The sequence below is a fragment of the Bubalus bubalis genome, chromosome 18 (assembly GCF_019923935.1).
Source record: "Bubalus bubalis isolate 160015118507 breed Murrah chromosome 18, NDDB_SH_1, whole genome shotgun sequence".
Classification (NCBI taxonomy): domain Eukaryota; kingdom Metazoa; phylum Chordata; class Mammalia; order Artiodactyla; family Bovidae; genus Bubalus; species Bubalus bubalis.
In genome coordinates, this window is record NC_059174.1 from 45,602,913 (window position 1) to 45,621,543 (window position 18,631).

Genomic DNA, 18,631 nt, shown 5'->3' on the forward strand with positions numbered 1-18,631 from the left:
AAGAGTGGATATGTGTATAACTGATTTATTTTCCTGTATACCTGAAACTAACACAACATTGTAAAATCAACTATAGTCCAATAAAAATTTAAAAAGAGAAAGATAAAAACAAGTGTAGGTGAGGATGTGAACCCTTGTGCATTACTGGTGGGAATGTAAAAGGTGCATGGATATGGAAAACTATTTGGAGGTTCCTCATGTTTAAAAACAGAAATTTTCCATGAACTGCTAATCCCACTCCTATGTATAAATCCAAAAGGATTGAAAGAAAATATCTGTATACAAATGCTCACAGCAGCATTGTTAACAATAACCAAAAGGTGGAAACCACCCAAGTATCTAACAACAGAAGTAGATGCATATAATATCGTGTGTGTGTATATATACAATGAAATACTGTTCAGCCATAAAAAGAAAATAAATTTTGTTTTCTTTGAAAATAAAACTTCACTTTATTTGAAAGTAGTAATGGTTTTTCCAATGGTCATGAATGGATGTGAGAGTTGGACTGTGAAGAATCTGAGCGCCAAAGAATTGATGCTTTTGAACTGTGGTGTTGGAGAAGACTCTTGAGAGTCCCTTGGACTGCAAGGAGATCCAACCAGTCCATTCTAAAGGAGATCAGCCCTGGGTGTGCTTTGGAAGGAATGATGCTAAAGCTGAACTCCAGTACTTTGGCCACCTCATGAGAAGAGTTGACTCATTGGAAAAGACACTGATGCTGGGAGTGATTGGGGGCAGGAGGAAAAGGGGACGACAGAGGATGAAATGGCTGGATGGCATCACCGACTCAATGGACATGAGTTTGAGTGAACTCCAGGAGTTGATGATGGACAGGGAGGCCTGGCGTGCTGCAATTCATGGGGTCGCAAAGAGTTGGACGTGACTGAGCGACTGAACTGAACTTCTTTATGGGCTTCCCTGGTGACTCAGCAGTAAAGAATTCACCTGCTAATGAAGGAGTCACAAGTTCAATCCCTGGGTTGGGAAGATCCCCTGGAGAAGGAAATGCCAACCCACTCCAGTATACCTGCCTGGGAAATTCCATGGACAGAGGAACCTGGAGGGTTACAGTCCATGGGGTCACAAAAGTGTCAGATGGGACTTACTGACTAAACAACAACTTCCTTATATTGGAGCATTGGTCAAAATTCAATACTGATACAAGTGTACATTTCTCAGGGGGGGTCAAAGTACCTACATGAGGCGAATTTTCTGAATTTCTTTTAGAGGTAGGATTTTTAAACCATATAAGATAATTAGAAACAATGTATACAAACAACATGTGTAATATAAGCCACAGCTCAAATTTAAGCTGCATAATTGAACTATTTAAATTACCTCAACTAACATTTGCTAATATTAAGAACACTGAATATTTTCAGTAACTTAAAAGGGAGAAATCTTGATTTTTATATATGCTACAGTGTAGATGAATCTTGAAACATATGTAGTGAAATGAGCCAGACACAGGGGTCAAATGTCATTGATTCTACTTAAATGAGGTACCTAGAATAGGCAATTTGATAGAGAAAGAAAGTAGGATAGAGGTTACCAGGGGCTGGGGGCAGGTGGGAATGGGGAGTTATTGTTTAATAGGTACAGAATTTATATTGGGGGTGATGAAAAGATTAGGGTATACCTAGTGGTTATGAGTGGGCTTCCCAGTCAGAGCTAGTGGTAAAGAATTTACCTGCCAATGCAGAAGACATAAGAGACAGATTGGGAAGATTCCCTGGAGGAGGGCATGGCAACCCACTCCAGTATGCTTGCCTGGAGAATCCCATGGACAGAGGAACCTGGTGGGCTATGGTCCATAGGGTCACAAAGCCAGACAGGGCTGAAGCACCTTAGCAGGCACGCAGTGGTTATGAGTACACAACCATGTGAATGTAATTACTGCCACTGAATTGTATCTTCGCAAATGATTAAACTATTTTATGGTATGTATATTTTACCACACTAAAAAAAAAAAAAAAAAAAGAAGTGGGTGGACCGAGGCATGTGAGGTAGAAATTTTATAAAAGTGGTCAGGGAAGGTGTCACCGCAAAAGTGACCTTTAAGTAAAGCCCTAAAGGATGTGGAGGATCAGGTGGATAACTGAGGGCAAGGTGTTCCCAAAATAGTGAAGGCAAGGGGCCTGAACTGGGAGGGTGAGTCATTCCCGAACGCTGAGGTGTCCAGTTGAGTAAGCCACCGGGTGAGTGCAGAGGTTCACAGAGGAATCAGGCCACTTCTGCTGGGAAAGGGAGTCTTGGGAAAGTTTAGAGCAGAGGGTCGGGATCCAACTTGGATTTTAAGAAGATCCGTCGAACAAAGCATCCCTGGGTACCTAACCTGCCTCCCGGGGAGTCTCTTCAGAAGCTCTTCGTTCCCCAGATGAATTTCCCCTAGCCGCCATCGGGGGGCAACAGAGCCGCGTGAGCGCCTCGCGTTCCAGGAGCCTGGCCTTGCCCGCCCCGCCCTCGGCGCAGGTGGCCCAGTCTCTAGGAATCCTTAGGCGGAAACCCGTCCCTAGTCCCTTGCCTCTGCTCGGCCCCTTTAAGAGCCATAGTTTCCGGAGGCCTGACCCTGGGGCGGTGGACGCCCGGAGGCCAAACCAAGAGTTAGAAATGGGGCGGGGGGGTGTAGAGGCGGAGAAAACTTCCAAAGTAGAATTCCAACTTTTCCTGGGCTCGATTCCCCTCGGGCGTTCCCTAAAGGCGGCAGACTTCCTTTCCGAGAACTTGGCTCGGTTGTTCATATCACCTAAGTGGAAGGCGCGCGAGGGCTGCGGCACCTCCGTCCCCCGTGACGGGAGGACCCCCAGGGCTAGTGACAAAGTCAAGCGCGGCAACTAACAAGCCTCTTCCAGCCCAAAGCTCGTTCAGACTCGCCCCTCCCCGCAGTGTGTACCTAGGCGGGTCCATCGCCAGCCGAGGAGAGGGGTGTGGGAAGACAGGGAACAGGTGCGCGGCGCGCCCCGCCTCTCTCAACAGGTGAATCAACGCCGTTGAGTCTCTGTTCTCGTGATTCACACTCTGTTCGGCATGACCGAAGCAGGAGAGGGCCGGACCGCGATCCCTGGTCTTCAACCGCCCTCCCGGCGGGCTGGTCACTTGGTTCCAACCCTCTGGGCCGGCGCGCACCTGGGTCAGCCCACTTCCGGGGAGGGAGGTGGAGGAGCCCCACCCCGTCGCCCACCCCCTAGCCCTGCCCTCTGCTCTCACCCTGTGTACCTGGGCCGATCCATTCCCCGGACCCACGGGGGGTGGAGTGGCTCGCAGAGCCACAGTGGGACAAGCAAGTTTCTCCCTGCAAGCTGGACGCGTGCTCTTCATCAACTATGTTTCCTCTAGTTAAAAATCCTAGAATAGGGTAGAGTGGGCTTGGAATAGAGACAAGGAGCGGAAGCGGGAAGGGGAGGAGCAGGCACCCCTCCCAGTCTTGGTGGGGGCCGCGCCCCCTACCCTCCCGGTACCTGGGAGGGGACATGCGGGCGCGACGCGCCCAGACGGCCGCGATGGCGCCTTTGGCCCGCCTGTTCTCCAGTGGACTGGAGTCCTGCCCGGGTACCCTGAGCTGGGGAGCGGTGGTCTTCGTGTGGCTTTTTCTGAGCTCCTTGTGCACAGGTACGGAGCGCGGGGTCCCTGGTGCTGCAGGACGCCGGGAGGGCACTATAGAAGGGCGATGCCTGGAGTTCCACAGCACCCGGGAGGCAGGAGAACTGGGGGAGGGGGAGCGCAGAGACTAAGACCTCCTGATCCCCAAGGTCTCCGGAGATCCCTGTGTGCCAGAGGGAGAAGAATTCTCTGTTAGTGCCTGAGAGCGCTCCTCCGCCCTTGTTCAGAGATAACAGGAAGTGAAACTCCCGGGACAGCGAACCCGGGAGCCGCAGGGAGAATGGGACTGTTTGTGGGGTGGGGGTGAAGGACCACCCGATCACTGACAAAGGCGGGGATGAGGACTCGGTAGCAGGTCGAGATTTCTGAGTCTTGGGGTAACAGGGAGAAGGCACCTGAGGGCTGGATCGGACGATTCCTAGGGGGTGAGATCAAGAAGCAGCGCCCAGGCGTCGGGTGGGTGCGGTATTGAAAATTCCCCACCCCCTAACCCAGTCATGTCGTAAGAATATCTGCGTAAGAGTCTGGTGAAACGGACTTATGACCTAACTTGGAAACCATCTTCTGCTGGATCTGATGTTTGTTTGGGCAGGGGGTTTCAGGGGGACTTTATCTTTCAGCAAGCAGTTTTGGCATATTCATTTGAGATGGCTTTGGGTAGGGCAAGGTGAAAGGCTGGTGGTGACATAACTGGGAGTTTAGCTACTATATGGTGAAGCAATCCAAACAACTCCAAAATCACCCTCCCCTCCGCCCCGCCCCCCCCCCCCCCAAAATTCACAAAACCCGGAGTAACTTGGAACACTTGGTTGTTTTTGAAAGGGGGCCTCGAGCACTGTGGGCTTTGGGGGGGGCCATTTGAACTTGTCTGTGCAGGCCACAGACCCTTTCCATGAGAGGGTGGCCAAGGGAAGAGGGGACTGGAAGCTGCACTCTGCAGAGACTGTACTTTGGTTAGATGAATGGACAGGATGTTCCAAGGAATCTGGCTGTGTGACCTTGCAGTGGCCACTTCAACCCCCTGGGTCTCTTCAATGGGCATGATTATCAGAGCTGCCTTGAGGATTAAGGAACAATGTGTGCCAGGCACTCTCTAAAACCGTACACTTGTAAATGTCAGTGATGTGACAAGTAATGTGGCTTCTTCCCACTGAAGTACTTCCTTGCGCTCATAGCGGTCCCTCTGCTGACTGTCTTCTTGTCCTCAGCCCCCACCAGCGCCATCCAGGTGACTGTGTCAGACCCCTACCACGTGGTGATCCTATTCCAACCCGTGACCCTGCCCTGCACCTATCAGTTGACCACGACCCCCACGGCGCCCATCGTGATCTGGAAGTACAAGTCTTTCTGCCGGGACCGCATCGCTGATGCCTTCTCTCCTGCCAGTGTTGATAACCAGCTCAACGCCCAGCTGGCGGCTGGTAACCCAGGCTACAACCCCTACGTGGAGTGCCAGGACAGCGCACGCACCGTCAGGGTTGTGGCCACCAAGCAGGGCAATGCCGTGACCCTGGGAGACTACTATCAGGGCCGAAGGATCACCATCACAGGAAGTATGTGGGCAGGGGATTGGACGGGGTGGGCTTGAGTTTTGGTGTTGGCTCCCTCTTAGAAGTTCATCAGCATAGGTGTCTGAAAGCACTGGCCAAGGGATGAATTCTTCCTTCTACCCATCCATCCATCCCTTTCTCTAACAGCAAAGATTTATCAAGCACCTAACGTATACCAGGCACCACTTGAGGCCCTGGAAATACAGCAGTAAACAAAATTGTCAAATGCCTTCCCTCCTGGAGCTTGAATTCCAGTGAGACAGACAAATAAGGCAAACACAAGCCTGACAGGCTATGGTTCATGGTGCCACAAAAGAGTCAGACACGACTTAGCAACTAAACAACAATAATAAACACATACTTTCAAGTGCTTAAAGGTAAAGAAAAGTGGGTAATGGAGAGAGAGGCAGGGGTTCTGTAATAATACTTGTAATATCAGCAACAATAAGTAAAATTTATATAAGTAACAGGGGCTTTCCTGGTGGCTCAGTGGTAAAGAATCCACCTGCAATGCAGGAGCTACAGCAGACATGGGTTCGATCCCTGGCTCGGGAAGATCCCCTGGAGGAGGGCATGGCAACCCATTCCAGTATTTCCTGGAGAATCTTATGGACAGAGGAGCCTGGTGGGCTACAGTCCATAGGTCACAAAGAGCAGGACGCGACTTAGCACACATGCATGCATATAACTAATAACCTATAAAAGGCCTCCTGTGTGCCAGGCTCTAATCCAGGTTGATGTGAATTAGCTCACTTAGATGATAATAATGGAGTAAGTAGCTTCTGTTACTGTCACTTTACAAAGACCCAGAGAGTTAAAGTGACTTGCACAGGGTTACATAGCTAGTGGGATTATAAGTCAGCCCTTTGGGGCCTAGTCTCCAAGCTAGTAACCCCTCTGCTTACCCAGGAAGGTCAGCAAAGAACCCACCTGGAGGAGGTGACAGGAGTGAACCGAAGGAGTGAGGGATATTAATGGAGAAAGCCTACATCTTGCCAGGTGCTTTATGCCCATTTTACACTCAGGACAACTGAGTCACAGAGAAATCGAATAGTTCATCTTGGTGCACACATAGTAAAGGTCTGGCACTGAGATTTGAACCTAGCCCTTGTCCTTCACCGTCATGCTCCCTGCTCATAAGAGGTGCCTCTTGGGACCAGGTTAGGGATGGGGAAGTTGTTCATTCATTGATCCATTCACTTGGCATTTATTGGGCATCATCTAAGCGCCAGAAGCTATGGTAGTTGCTGGAGCTAGAGAGGTGATCAGGACAGGTGATCCCTGCTCTCAAGGAGGCGATACTTTCGTGGGATGAAATAGGCAACAAATAAGCAGCAAAAGAGTAAGAGGATTTCAGAGGGTGCTGCCGAGTGCTACAAAGAAACCCCACCTGGGTGATAGGTGATCATGATTCAAGACTGCTGTGAATATAATTTGAAGAGGAACTGGGACTGGGCCCTAAAGAATCCAGTGGGCTGAGAGGAGGGTGATGGGCAGCAGTGGGCAAGGGATAAAGGATGAGTATTTTAATCATGGGCATGGGGGCAGAGGAGGGAAGGGGGCATCCCTTTGTAGACCCCAGGAAACCAGGCCTCAGAGCACACCCCTTCCCTCTCTGTCTGGATCATGGGCAGGGACCCAGCCTCTCAGTCTTGCTTCGGGGAGGGACTAGCCCTGCTGGCCTTGAATTTCCTTGGGCAGCTGTTCATGTGGATAAAAGACTTTTGGCTGGGGTTCAGCCTCTATAAGTCCCTACCCCATAATCCAGGGGCTTCTCCAGCCTGGATCAGGTATGACCGGCCAGCACTGTCAGGACAACTCCCGTACTGAGAGTGCCCTTGAAGGCTGGCTGGAATCGTGTCCCCTTTGCTGAGTCCATCATTGGAGTGACCTTCGGGCTCCCATCTGGGGCAGATTCTTCCTGCTCCAGAGGCCCACAGGCCCTGGGTCCGGGTTTGATACAGGCTGTGATTTATAAACATCCATTGTGTGTATGTCCCTTCAGGAAGCCCAGTAGCCACGGGAGCTTCCTCCATTTCAGCTTTGAGGATGGAGAAAAGCAGAGTTGCCTCTGCTGTTCCTAGGGTCACCAGCCACCCAGGTTTTAAAAGTGAAAGTCGTCCTGGGCAAGCCAGAGTGGTGTGCCTCAGCTTGGGTGGTTCCGCTTCCACTTCCGTTGTTCCCCGCTTTGGGTGATGGGGCACCTAGATCGGGGCCCTATTTCTACCTCTTCAGGCTGCTTGGGAACCATGTGCACCCCAACTTGGTAGCGCTGGACCTGAGAGCCCTCTGAGATCACGAGGGCCGCCTCTGCGTTGTGCAGATGAGGAACCAGAGGCCCAGGGAGGTGGAGGGAAGCCCAGCTCCTGTGCCCAGCTGGAGACCTGGCATTTTCTCCCTGTATCTAAAACAATTAGAGCAGTGCCCAGCCCAGGTGATGTCAGGACCAGACCCAGACTGGGAACAGGGTGCGGCCGGGAGGAAGGAGGTGAACTCAGGCCTTAGAAAGGATCAAAAGAAGCCTGAAAGCCATGTTTTTTGTGAGTTTTGAAAACATCATATAGGCCAAACAAAACGCATTGAGGCCCAGATCTGGCCCACAGGACCAGATATCAGCTCCTGGCCTAGGAGCTCTTGGAGTGGGCAGGGGCTGCCTTCAGGCCCCACTCCAGCTTTGGGCAGGGCCCTGGTCTAGGGTTCTGGTTTTAGAGAGGTGCGTTCGGAGTCTGATTCAAAGATACAAGTGGAAAAAATGATGGGCTGGGAGGGCGTTATAGAGAATTCAGAGGATTTGGGAGAATGTAGGTTAGAGTTTTAGGATGATTCCATGAAAGAATATATACAAAGGTACCTAACACATAGTAAAAAATCAATAACTGGGGGCTGGATGCTTGACCATAAAGGAGAATGTCAGTGCCCAAGGTCACCCTGCCTTCCCGTCACTTTAAACTCAGTCACCACCTCCACGACAGAGGCACTTCCTGTCTGAGTTCGGTACTGCTTGTCACCATCTGAAGCGCAATATGTTTAAATTTTTTATTTGTCTCTCTTTCCAGTTAGGAGCGTGAGCCCTGTCTGGGTGGGGATTCCTAGCTGTCCTCTAGAGCAGTGGTTCTCAAACATGTGGGTCTTAGGGTCACTTTACACGCTTACTGAGGTCCTCAAAGAACTTTGTTTTTACAACTAGAAAATTGAGAAAAGTTAAAAAACATTTTTTTAATGATGATAATAAAGTATGCGTGCTGTGCTAAGCCGCTTCACATGCTATGCTAAGTGTCCAACTCTTTGCAACCCTATGGACTGTAGCCCGCCAGACTCCTCTGTCTATGGGATTCTCCAGGCAATACTGGAATGGGTTGCCATGCCCTCCTGCAGGGGATCTTCCTGACTCAAGGATGGGACTCATATCTCTTCTGTCTCCTGCATTGGCAGGTGGGTTCTTTACCACTTGCGCCACCTGGGAAGCCCTAGTAAACTATAGTCTCCATAACATACTTTTATGAAAAAAATAACTATATTTCCCAAAACAAAAAAACTTTAATGAAAATGTATGGTGTTGCTTTTATATTTTTGCACATCTCCTTACAGTCTGGCTGCATAGAAGCTGGATTCTCAAAGCAGCTTCTGCATTCAGTATATTGTGATAACACATGCCTGTAACTTGTGGAAAACTCCACACTACACTCATGAGATTTAAGTGAAAAGGGCAAATATCTTACTATTATGGTAAAAATAACTTTGACCTCAGGGACCCTCTGTGAAAACGTCTGGGGAACCCCAGGCTTCACGGAGCACACTTTTGAGAACTGTTGCTCTCTAGTATGGCAGTACCTCAGATACTGCCTGAAACATCAGATGCATTCAATGCGTCAGATACTGAATGACTGTATCATGTGCCTAATTGAGGACAGCCACGTGTCTAGAACACTGAGGAAAGTCAGTGTGAGGAGGAAAGGGGTTCGTTTTCCTGATACTGACCACGGCCTTGGGACTCCAGGTTCTGCTCACCTGGAGCCCACCTTACCCTGGGGGTGGGCTCACGGCCAATCAGCCCCTAAGCAGGCTGATAGAATTTGGCAGTAGGGCAGGGGAGCTGTGTCAGGGGGGTGGAACCAGCCCTGGGAGGGTCTGAGAACACAGAGCCAGGCCAGAGGAACAGCTGGAGTGCATGCCAAAGCAGGGTGAGCCCAGCACGTGGTGGGGGACAATGAGCAGGCCGGCGTGTCTGGGATCTGGCGAGTAGAGGAGGACGGTGTGGATGAGGCTGGTGTGGTAACCAGTGGTCAGATGGCTCCAAAGGCCTTGTGGGCCAGGGTAAGGCGTTGGAATGTTGTGCTGTCGTTGTTGTTCAGCCACTAAGTTGTGTCTAACCCTTTTGCCACCCCATGGACTGTAACCCACCAGGCTCCTCTGTCCATGGGATGTCCCAGGCAAGAAATCTGGAGTGGGTTGCCATTTCCTTTGCCAGGGGATCCACCTGACGCAGGGATCGAACCTATATCTCCTGCACTGGCAGGCGGATTCTTGATTGCTAAGCCACCCGGGAAGCCCTTGGAACGGTGTAGATAGGCACTGAAAGGAGGTTTTACTATGGATGTGAGGTCTTCTTTCCAAAGAAGGAAGAAGGCTCTGGTTGTTTCATTCCTTTGGCAACTGACTGATGCCCGGGTACTGAAGAGTGTGGCACACACAGTGGCTGCCCTCTGAGCCGTCCTGGGGAAGGGCTGGAGGTCCGTGGGGCAGGTGCTGGGTAGGTCCCCGGGAGCCAGAGCAGCTGGGGAGAAAGGCTGTGAGGATGCTCTGTGAGGATGTCTCTGGCCGTTTCCTGTGGTTACTACCTCCTGTGTGCCACAGGCCCAAGGTGGAGTTGCCCAGCGGGCCCACCCCGCAGAATGGCTGAGGGATTTAACTAATTAGGGCCTGAGGAGTAGAGAGGAAACCGGATGATTCGGAAAGACTTTCATTATTGCTGTAATTAACAGGCTCCTTGCCTGGGGCTGTGTCACAGGAGCGTCCCTAGCCCTGGGCCTTGATCTGGAATGTGGGGACTGATAGCTGGATGGAGGAGGGAACTGGTCTAAGTCTCTCCCTCACACCCCCGCCTTCTGCTGGGTGTGGAAGTCTCCTGCTTCCTGGAATCTGACCTGTTTATCTTTGCCTCCTTACCCAGGCCCCAGTCCCTAGGTCTGCCCTAAGCTCCATGGCGGGTCGTGTCAGGGGGCTGACTTTTGTTCTGAGAGGTGGGATGGGGAGGGGAGGGGAGGGGCCATGGGGGGGGTGTGGAGGCCGTAAGCTGACTGGAGTCAGACCATCCCGGCCCACCACCCCCGTTTTCCCCACAGCTATACAGCTCATTAGTAATTTCAGCAGACTGCTCTTTTCTCCAAGACAGGAAAGATAACAGTCCCACCTCACAGACTGCTTGAAGTTCCCCATGTGAAGGGTTTAGAACAGAGCCTGAGAGGTGTCAGGCCCTCAGGATGAGGGATTGAATCCCCCCGCCCCCTTCCCCCCAGGCGCCCCTCACCTGCTTGGCCCTCACCCGTCTACCCCCTGCCACAGATGCTGACCTGACCTTCGACCAGACAGCTTGGGGGGACAGCGGTGTGTACTACTGCTCTGTGGTCTCAGCCCAGGACCTCCAGGGGAACAACGAGGCCTATGCAGAGCTCATCGTCCTGGGTGAGTCTGGGCCCTGAGGGACGGGGTTGGGGATGGGCCTCTCCTGATACTCCTGTGTGTCCGCCCTCTGCCCTCCTGCTCTCTCTCTGTGCTCTGTTGCCTGCTTCGCTCTCCCCCCACAGCACCACCAGTCACTTGGGCTTATCTGTATCCTCCACCCCAGACAGGGACCCCCTCCCCCACCCCGCAACATTTCAAATAAGCCAGAGCCAAACCAGGAGTGGAGAGGAATGGGGCCTCTACCCCTTCCTGGCCTCAGTCCTTAAGCACAGAAATGGTCAGAGTGGATGCGCATTGAGCCAGGAGGGGTAATGGCGTGTGTAACCGAGAGGCTGCTTCACCCTTACCCCACAACTCCCCCTCCCACCAAGGCTACATCTCACCCCGTAGTCCCTCTGCCCTGCTGGGATGGTGCTGTGTGGTTTGCATAGTTAGTGCTCCCCTCAAGCAAACCCTCCCCCCACATGCCCAGGAGTGGGCTGGGATACCCACCAGCAGCCCCTGCCCCACTGTGAGGCCCCCAGCCACGTGTGAAAGGGATGCTGCTGTTAGCCAGATGCTCTGTTCTCGGTCGACACATATAGTCCCATGTGGCACGTGCTATATGTGACATGCTGTTGGGCCACACATTGCCATCATCACACGCATGATGCAAGGTGACCCACGTGTGAACGAGCACACGATGGGGGACCACGCCCCAGGGTGCTCAGATCACGTGACAAGAGTTCATGTCTGGATGACAGAATGCATGCACCCACGGCCCACAGAACTCGTGCGTGTTCTTCCGTAAAATGCAGTCTATATCAGCATGTCTCAAAATTTAGTCTCAGGAGCCAGTTACACTCAGGTTACTGAGGATTTCAAAGAAGGTTTGTTTAAGTTTTTGTGGGTTACATTTACAGTTGCTTGACATGTTAGAAATTGAAACTGGCACACAAGCATTACCATCAGAGCAAATGACATCATCACGTGTGATGGAGCCTCAGGAAAGCTCCGCTGTATCTCTACTGAAGGAGAGTAAAAAGGGCAGTGGCTTAGTTATCTGGAACATGGCTTGGCCTCCGGGATGGGACCACACTTTGAGAACCACTGTTTTACCTGCTGGACGCCCCTTCCTGGGGGCAGGCGGCATGGAGTGCTGATGTACAGCCAGGTGTGTGGACACCCCTGGAGATACAGCACTTGTGCGGCACCGAGTGGTGGGTGGCACCTAAAGGAGGCACCAGCTGGGCCATGAAACTTGCACAGGGGACCTTGGTGGGCAGAGAACCTGGGCCATACTGTGACTTTTATGGGCTGTAAGGCACTTTTAAAAATTGTATTTATTTTTATTTGGCTGCGACGGGTCTTTCTTAGTTGCAAACTCTTAGTTGTAGCATGTGAAATCTAGTTCCCTGACCCGGGACTGAACCCAGGGCCCCTGCCCTGGGAGCAGGAGCATGGAGTTTTAGCCACTGGACCACCAGAGGAGGCCCCCTGGACTGTAGGCACTTTTGCTTTCAAGGGCTTCTTCCTCCAGATTAAAAACAAAAATTCTTTTACAGTTAGATTGTTACAAAGACCATTCATTACTATGTATTCAGTATTGTTACATTTTCTTCTTCAGCCTTTACAAAACAGTTAAGACATTTTCCTGGGCCCTAGTGTACTGTCTTCCTGAGCCTCATGAACTAGGACTGTCCTTCTTACGTGGGATGGTAGGACCGTGTGTTTCTGGAAGAGATGGAATCCCAAACTGAGGTCCCACCTCCTGAGCTCATGGGATGTGTCCTGGCACCCTTCTGGGCAACAGAATCCTCTGTGGGGACAGTGAGTGAGTGAATCATGTGACACAAGCCTTCTCGAAGACAGCACCCACAGGGGATGGGGGTGTGGAGGGCAGGAACCGCATGCTAGGACCCTCCTAGGCACCTATCCCATCTCTTCCACCCTAATGCGCCTGGAGCTGGGCTTCAGGGCAGGGATGGCCTGGGCTGGCCCTGGTCAGCATAATCTGTTTCTCTTTTGTCCCTCCAGGCAGGACCTCGGGGGTGGCCGAGCTCTTACCTGGTTTTCAGGCGGGGCCCATGGAAGGTACGGGGGTGGAGTCCCCCTACATACCACCTATTGCTTCTAAGTATTCTCCCCCTTTTCTAAACACAGTTTGCTCGGACCCCACTAATAACCCCACCGATTCCGGGCGTCTAGCGGCCTGGCTCTGGGCTGTGGGTTGGGCTGGCTGGCGAGGGGCCTGGGGTGTAGACAGAGGGCTCCCGTGACTGGTGCCTGTGGTGCTCTTCTAGCGCTCGGGGTCTGGGCAGCTGGCTCTGTCCCCTCTCAAGGCTACAGCCCATCTTCTTCTGGCTAGGTCTGCTCTTGTTTACTGCCTTGTCCAGATGAGCCCAGGGTGGGTTCCCTAACCTTGGGGCGGACCTGGCTTGTAGTGGAGCGGGCATCCCTCTGCGCTGCACCCCAGCCCCTGGCTTGGAGACTCCAACAAGGGCTGGGGTTGCAGCTTCCCCGATGGGCTTTACAGACATGCGCTGCCCTTACCCCCTCCCCCGCCACCCCGCCCCCAGTGCCCACATCCCTATTCCCTCCCAGGCCTCCTGGCTCAGGGCCAGTTCTTGTGTCCCTGCAGACTGGCTGTTTGTGGTCGTTGTCTGCTTGGCGGCCTTCCTCGTCGTCCTCCTGTTGGGCATCTGCTGGTGTCAGTGCTGCCCCCATACCTGCTGCTGCTACGTCAGGTGCCCCTGCTGCCCGGAAAAGTGCTGCTGCCCCGAGGCCCGTGAGTACCCCTCACCCGCCGCACGTCCACTCCCACTCGGCGTCTGTCCTGGGTCCAAGGGGAGGAGGCGCCCGTCTGCCTGCCTCCTGGGACAGTGTCACTCTGGAGGTCATGAGGGGAGTAGTTTGGGGACAAGTGGGCCAAGGAGGACCTGCTCTTTTACATTATCATTTACATACTTCAACTCTTCACTTATTTTTTTACTTTTCATTTATTTCAAGTCTTTCCTTTTGAAGGTATAATTTATGCACAAGGTAAAAAAAAAATTTCAAATAGTACAAAACATTGTTCACCAGGAAGTAAAAGTCCTTTTAAAAACAAAATCTGAAGTGAAAAAGGTCAGAAACCAAGTGAGGTTTACAGCCCCACCAAATTTAAGCACCTTTTAACAACCCACAGCCACATAAGGATGCTGGATTTTTCCACGGATGCTGTGTAAGGACCATCCAGCGCATCAGATTGAGGGCAGGAGAAGAAGGGGATGACAGAGGATGAGATGGTTGGATGGCATCACCAACTCGATGGACATGGGTTTGGGTGGACTCCGGAAGTTGGTGATGGACAGGGAGGCCTGGCGTGCTGCGGTTCATGGGGTCGCAAAGAGTCAGACACAACTGAGCGACTGAACTGAATTGAACTGAGCACATCAGAGAGGGTCTGGGATTAGACATGGGACCCGAGGTAGAGGGGGAAAAAGCAAACAGGAGAGGCGGGAAAGGAAGAGAGAGCCGCCTCCCTCCTGCTGCCCCACTTCCCCCCTTGGGGACGTCAGTGCTGCCAGTTCCCTGGTTACCTTCCCAAGAGCACCTCTGTACTCAGTTACTGGGAAGTTTCTATCAACTCTGACATGGAAGTTCTAGACCCAGACATACCTGCTCTCTTGTTCCTTATACTGAAAGTAGGCTGTGAAAACATACTTCTCTACTAGTTCTCAGTGAGGGTGCCTCACTTTTCCTTTGTCATTGTCAAGTTTAGCATATCTTTGGTTGACAGACAGATGACCCTGGAGGCTAGAAAGAAATAACTTTATATGTTAGGAGCACCTAGACTGGGAAACCAACAGAGGTACAGCCCTGCCCTCTCTCATGGCACCTGCTTATTTCTAGGCCAAGAGTGAACACGTGGTAGAAAGAATTACCCAGGTGGCTCAGATGGATGTGTGTTAGCATCCTGATATTTAAGGTTTCCATGCGCCATGACTCCAGTGTAATTAACACAGTCCAGGTTAAAATCATAGGCAGTCATCGCAAGCTTGGGCAGGTGGAGGTTTGAGGCCTGGCTGGACCTCTTTACCTGTTGGGAAGTCCACTGAAGGACTTGCCCTCTCAACCTCAGTTTCCTCCTCTGTAAAATGGGGCCACAGCAGAGCCCGCTGTACAGCATGAGTCAGGATCCGGTGAACTGGTGTGTCCCGCATTTAGAGTGGGGCTTGGCCTACACAGAGCGTTCCACGCCCACAGCTGCCAGACATTGCTGCTGTCAGCATCGGTAATGACCGAGGGCCAGGATGCAAACTAGAGCCCCCACCACTCACACCATGTGACCTCAGGTGAGCAGCTGGTTTCCTCCTCTGCAGGGTCCTGCCATCATGGGGTGTCATGAGCATTAAGGGAAATGCTGTGTGTCAGGGCCCAGCACGGGGCACAGCTCAGACCATGCTGGCTAATTTTCTGGTCACTGACTGAACTCAGCAGTGGGCAACCTGTTTCATCGCTGCCTGGAGAAATCAAATCCACTGCTCTCTGGAGGCCCGCACTGGCCATCTCCTCCCTCTCAACATTTTTAGTTGTGGGCATCTTGCTTATTACTTGCGGGAGTGGGTGTTAGTCCATTTCACAGGTGGGGTGGGATTCCCCCCAGGGGTGCAAACAAGTTTGCAGTTAACCGCGCTAATTAAGGCAGAGACCAGGACTGTGAATGCCAGTCCCAGGGCCCAATTTCCTCCATCCTGAGACCCTGCTCCCCCAAACTGAGATCCCATTAACTCCCCGCCAGAGGCCCTGTTATTTCTGCCACAGCCACAGCCCTCCTGAGCCGTCCTAGAGCAGCAACTCCCAGAGCTAATTATAAAACAGCACATCCGCCAACTGCTGAGGGGCTTCTTCGGTGTGGTGGGGTAAGCACTGAGCCTTCTGCTGCCCAGCTGAATTGGGGTGAAGGGAGCTTTCTAAGCCCGATGCCCCACTCCATTTTCCCAGTGGGGCTTGGCCTACACAGAGCGTTACATCATCTTTGGAGTTCCGGGACGGAAGCAACTTGCCTAGGCCCGTGACTCTGCCTCAGAGCAGCCACCAGACCCCAGCTCTTGCCCGGGGAGGAGGGTGCTGGGGAGGATGTGCCCTTGAGCTGTCAAGCCTAGAACCGGGCGGGGGCGGGATGGGTGCGGCCCCCAAGGTGGAAACACTAGAGGAGGTGCTTTGCTGGTTGGCTGAGGAAGTGAATGCTGAGGTTCCCAAGACGGCTTCCCATCACCTCGGGGTCTGGAAGACCCTGCAGGGAGGACCCAGCAGGCATGAAAGGGGAGCAGGCATGGGATCCCTGCCCCCAGATGATCCATTTTTCTAGCGCAAGGGCTCGGATGTCAAAGGGAACACTTATTTCTGGCTTGTGGGTCCAACACATTGGTGTTTATCTACAAGATACCTCTGTCCCTGTCGCTCTGTAAGAACGCAGGTCCAGGGTGGCCGTGTCCTATAAGTTGGCAGCAGAGTTTGACATAAAACCTTGTCAGATGCTGGGAAACCACTGTACTGTCAAACAAACTGGCATCCCTGATTGGGGCCGCCGGCGTACACCCTCCCATCCTAAAACTCTTGTGAGAATGGCTCAGGAGGTGTGGACTCAATGCAGCTCATGTCCTCTGACCTCAGGGACCCTATAGCAACCAACCAAGCACCCAGGGAAGCTCTTCAACAGGGGACTGGGGAGAAGACCTGTGGCCCTGGGGCTCTTCTCATGCTGTGTGTGTTCTCCCCAGTATATGCTGCAGGCAAAGCTGCCACTTCTGGCGTCCCAAGCATTTACGCCCCCAGCACCTACGCCCACCTCTCCCCTGCCAAGACCCCGCCCCCGCCAGCCATGATCCCCATGGGCCCTCTCTACAATGGGTACTCTGGAGACTTCGACAGGAATAGCTCAGGTGAGGCCCTGGGGACAGCCAGGAGTAGCTGGTGGGATGTGGAGGGATGCAGGGAGGCTGGGCATTTGGCTATTAAGGGGTCTGGAGTTGGAAGAGGGAATTGGGGGCAGAAGGCAGGGGGCTGGGAATGCAGGGTTTTGCTCCTGACAGCCAGTCTCCCCCAGTTGGCGGCCACAGCTCCCGGGTACCCCTGCTTCGTGACACAGACAGCAGCGTGACCTCTGGTGAGAACCAATCCTTACGAAGTTGAACATGCCTATAGGGGAGGTGGGGTGGTCAGCATCCAACCTCTGGAACTGATCACCTCCAACTCCTGTCCCTAGAGATCCGCAGTGGCTACAGGATTCAGGCCAACCAGCAGGACGACTCCATGCGGGTCCTATACTACATGGAGAAGGAGCTGGCCAACTTCGACCCTTCTCGACCCGGGCCCCCCAATGGCCGTGTAGAACGAGGTAAGCCTTAGGATCTGAGGGATTCTTGAGGGGGCTGGGGGAAGCAGGTCTCCCTGATAACTGCCCAGGGACGCTTGCTCCACATCCTGAACACAATCCCTCATTCCCTACCATGGCCACAGTGAAGTGTACAGAACCCTGCAGATCATCACTAAATAGGTGAGAAGCCTGGGGCTCCCTTGAGAATGTATGAGCCAAATGAATGACACTACTGGGCCCCCGGGCTCCTGACATTAGGTCCTGACCGCCTCCCACCAGTAAGAGACACCTTCCTTCCCTACAGCCATGAGTGAAGTCACCTCTCTCCACGAAGACGACTGGAGATCCCGGCCTTCACGGGGCCCTGGCCTCACCCCCATCAGGGATGAGGAATGGGGTCACCACTCCCCCCGGAGTTCCAGGCGGTGGGAGCAAGAGGCCCCCCTGGAGCGGCCAGGGAACAGCCGAGGTGCGGGGCGGCCCCGAGCCCGCTCTGTGGATGCTCTGGATGACTTTACCCGGCCGGGTTCTGCTGAATCAGGGAGGAGATCTCCCCCAAGCAGTGGGAGGAGAGGCCGGGCCTATGCACCGCCGCGAAGTCGCAGCCGCGATGACCTCTATGACCAAGACCAAGACGACTCCAGGCACTTTCCACACTCCCGGGATCCCCACTACGATGACTTCAGGTCTAGGGACCAACCTCATGCTGACCCTCGGGCCCGCTACCAGCGCTCCCGGGACCCTCGGGATGATGGCTCCAGATCCAGGGACCCCCCCTATGACGGGCGGCTACTAGAAGAGGCCTTGAGGAAAAAGGGGCCAGCGGAGAGGAGGCCTTACAGGGAGGAAGAGGAAGAAGAGGCCTACTACCCTCCAGCGCCTCCCCCTTACTCTGAGACTGACTCCCAGGCTTCACGGGAGCGGAGGCTTAAGAAGGTGAGTGATAAGGCCCTAAAAGCCTTCCTGGACTCTTCTCCAGTCCTCCCTGGCTCACATCCGTCTTTCTTTTTCCTTTGCAGAACTTGGCCCTGAGTCGGGAAAGTTTAGTCGTCTGATCTCAACATTTTGTATGTAGTTTTTGTACTTTTTTTTTTTAATTGGAGGGATCATTGATGATCTCGTAAAACTAATAAAACTTCTGATCACAAGTCTTGAGTCTGGAGGAAAGCATTTGTTTTGCCGCGCGAGGTGGGGAGCCCGGACAGCTGCTGTGTGTGTCTGCAAAAGGCCGCATGTCCAGTTCTCTCATGGGACCTGTGTCCTGAGCCAGGAGGAGAGGACCGGCTCTGCCTTCTCCGACTCTCCACCGCCCGGAGTACGTGCCCCACGCTAGCTCCGCCCCGCCCTGCGTGCGCGCTCCGGCCCCGCCCAGACGTGCGCATGCGCCCGGGGTATCCGCTTTCGCGCATTTCAGTCCGGTCGACGGGGGCGCGCGTGCGCGCTCCCCCCCAGCCAC

The 18,631-nt window shown here is 53.2% G+C and overlaps 1 protein-coding gene across 2 annotated transcripts; it reads left to right on the forward strand.

Moving 5' to 3' along the window:
- Positions 1-3,223: 3,223 nt before the first annotated feature.
- Positions 3,224-18,323, forward strand: LSR (lipolysis stimulated lipoprotein receptor). 2 transcript variants are annotated; one of them, XM_006065303.4, is made up of 10 exons: positions 3,224-3,612; positions 4,812-5,156; positions 10,716-10,835; positions 12,852-12,908; positions 13,456-13,602; positions 16,580-16,741; positions 16,906-16,965; positions 17,065-17,196; positions 17,480-18,111; positions 18,195-18,323. In XM_006065303.4, the coding sequence occupies exons 1-10, from the start codon at positions 3,474-3,476 to the stop codon at positions 18,228-18,230; spliced, it is 1,830 nt and encodes a 609-aa protein (XP_006065365.1). In that variant the 5' UTR covers positions 3,224-3,473; the 3' UTR covers positions 18,231-18,323. The 2 variants fall into 2 exon arrangements, with proteins under 2 accessions (XP_006065365.1, XP_006065366.1); XM_006065304.4 differs by lacking the exon at positions 12,852-12,908 and having other exon boundaries at positions 3,226-3,612.
- The last annotated feature ends 308 nt before the right edge of the window (positions 18,324-18,631 follow it).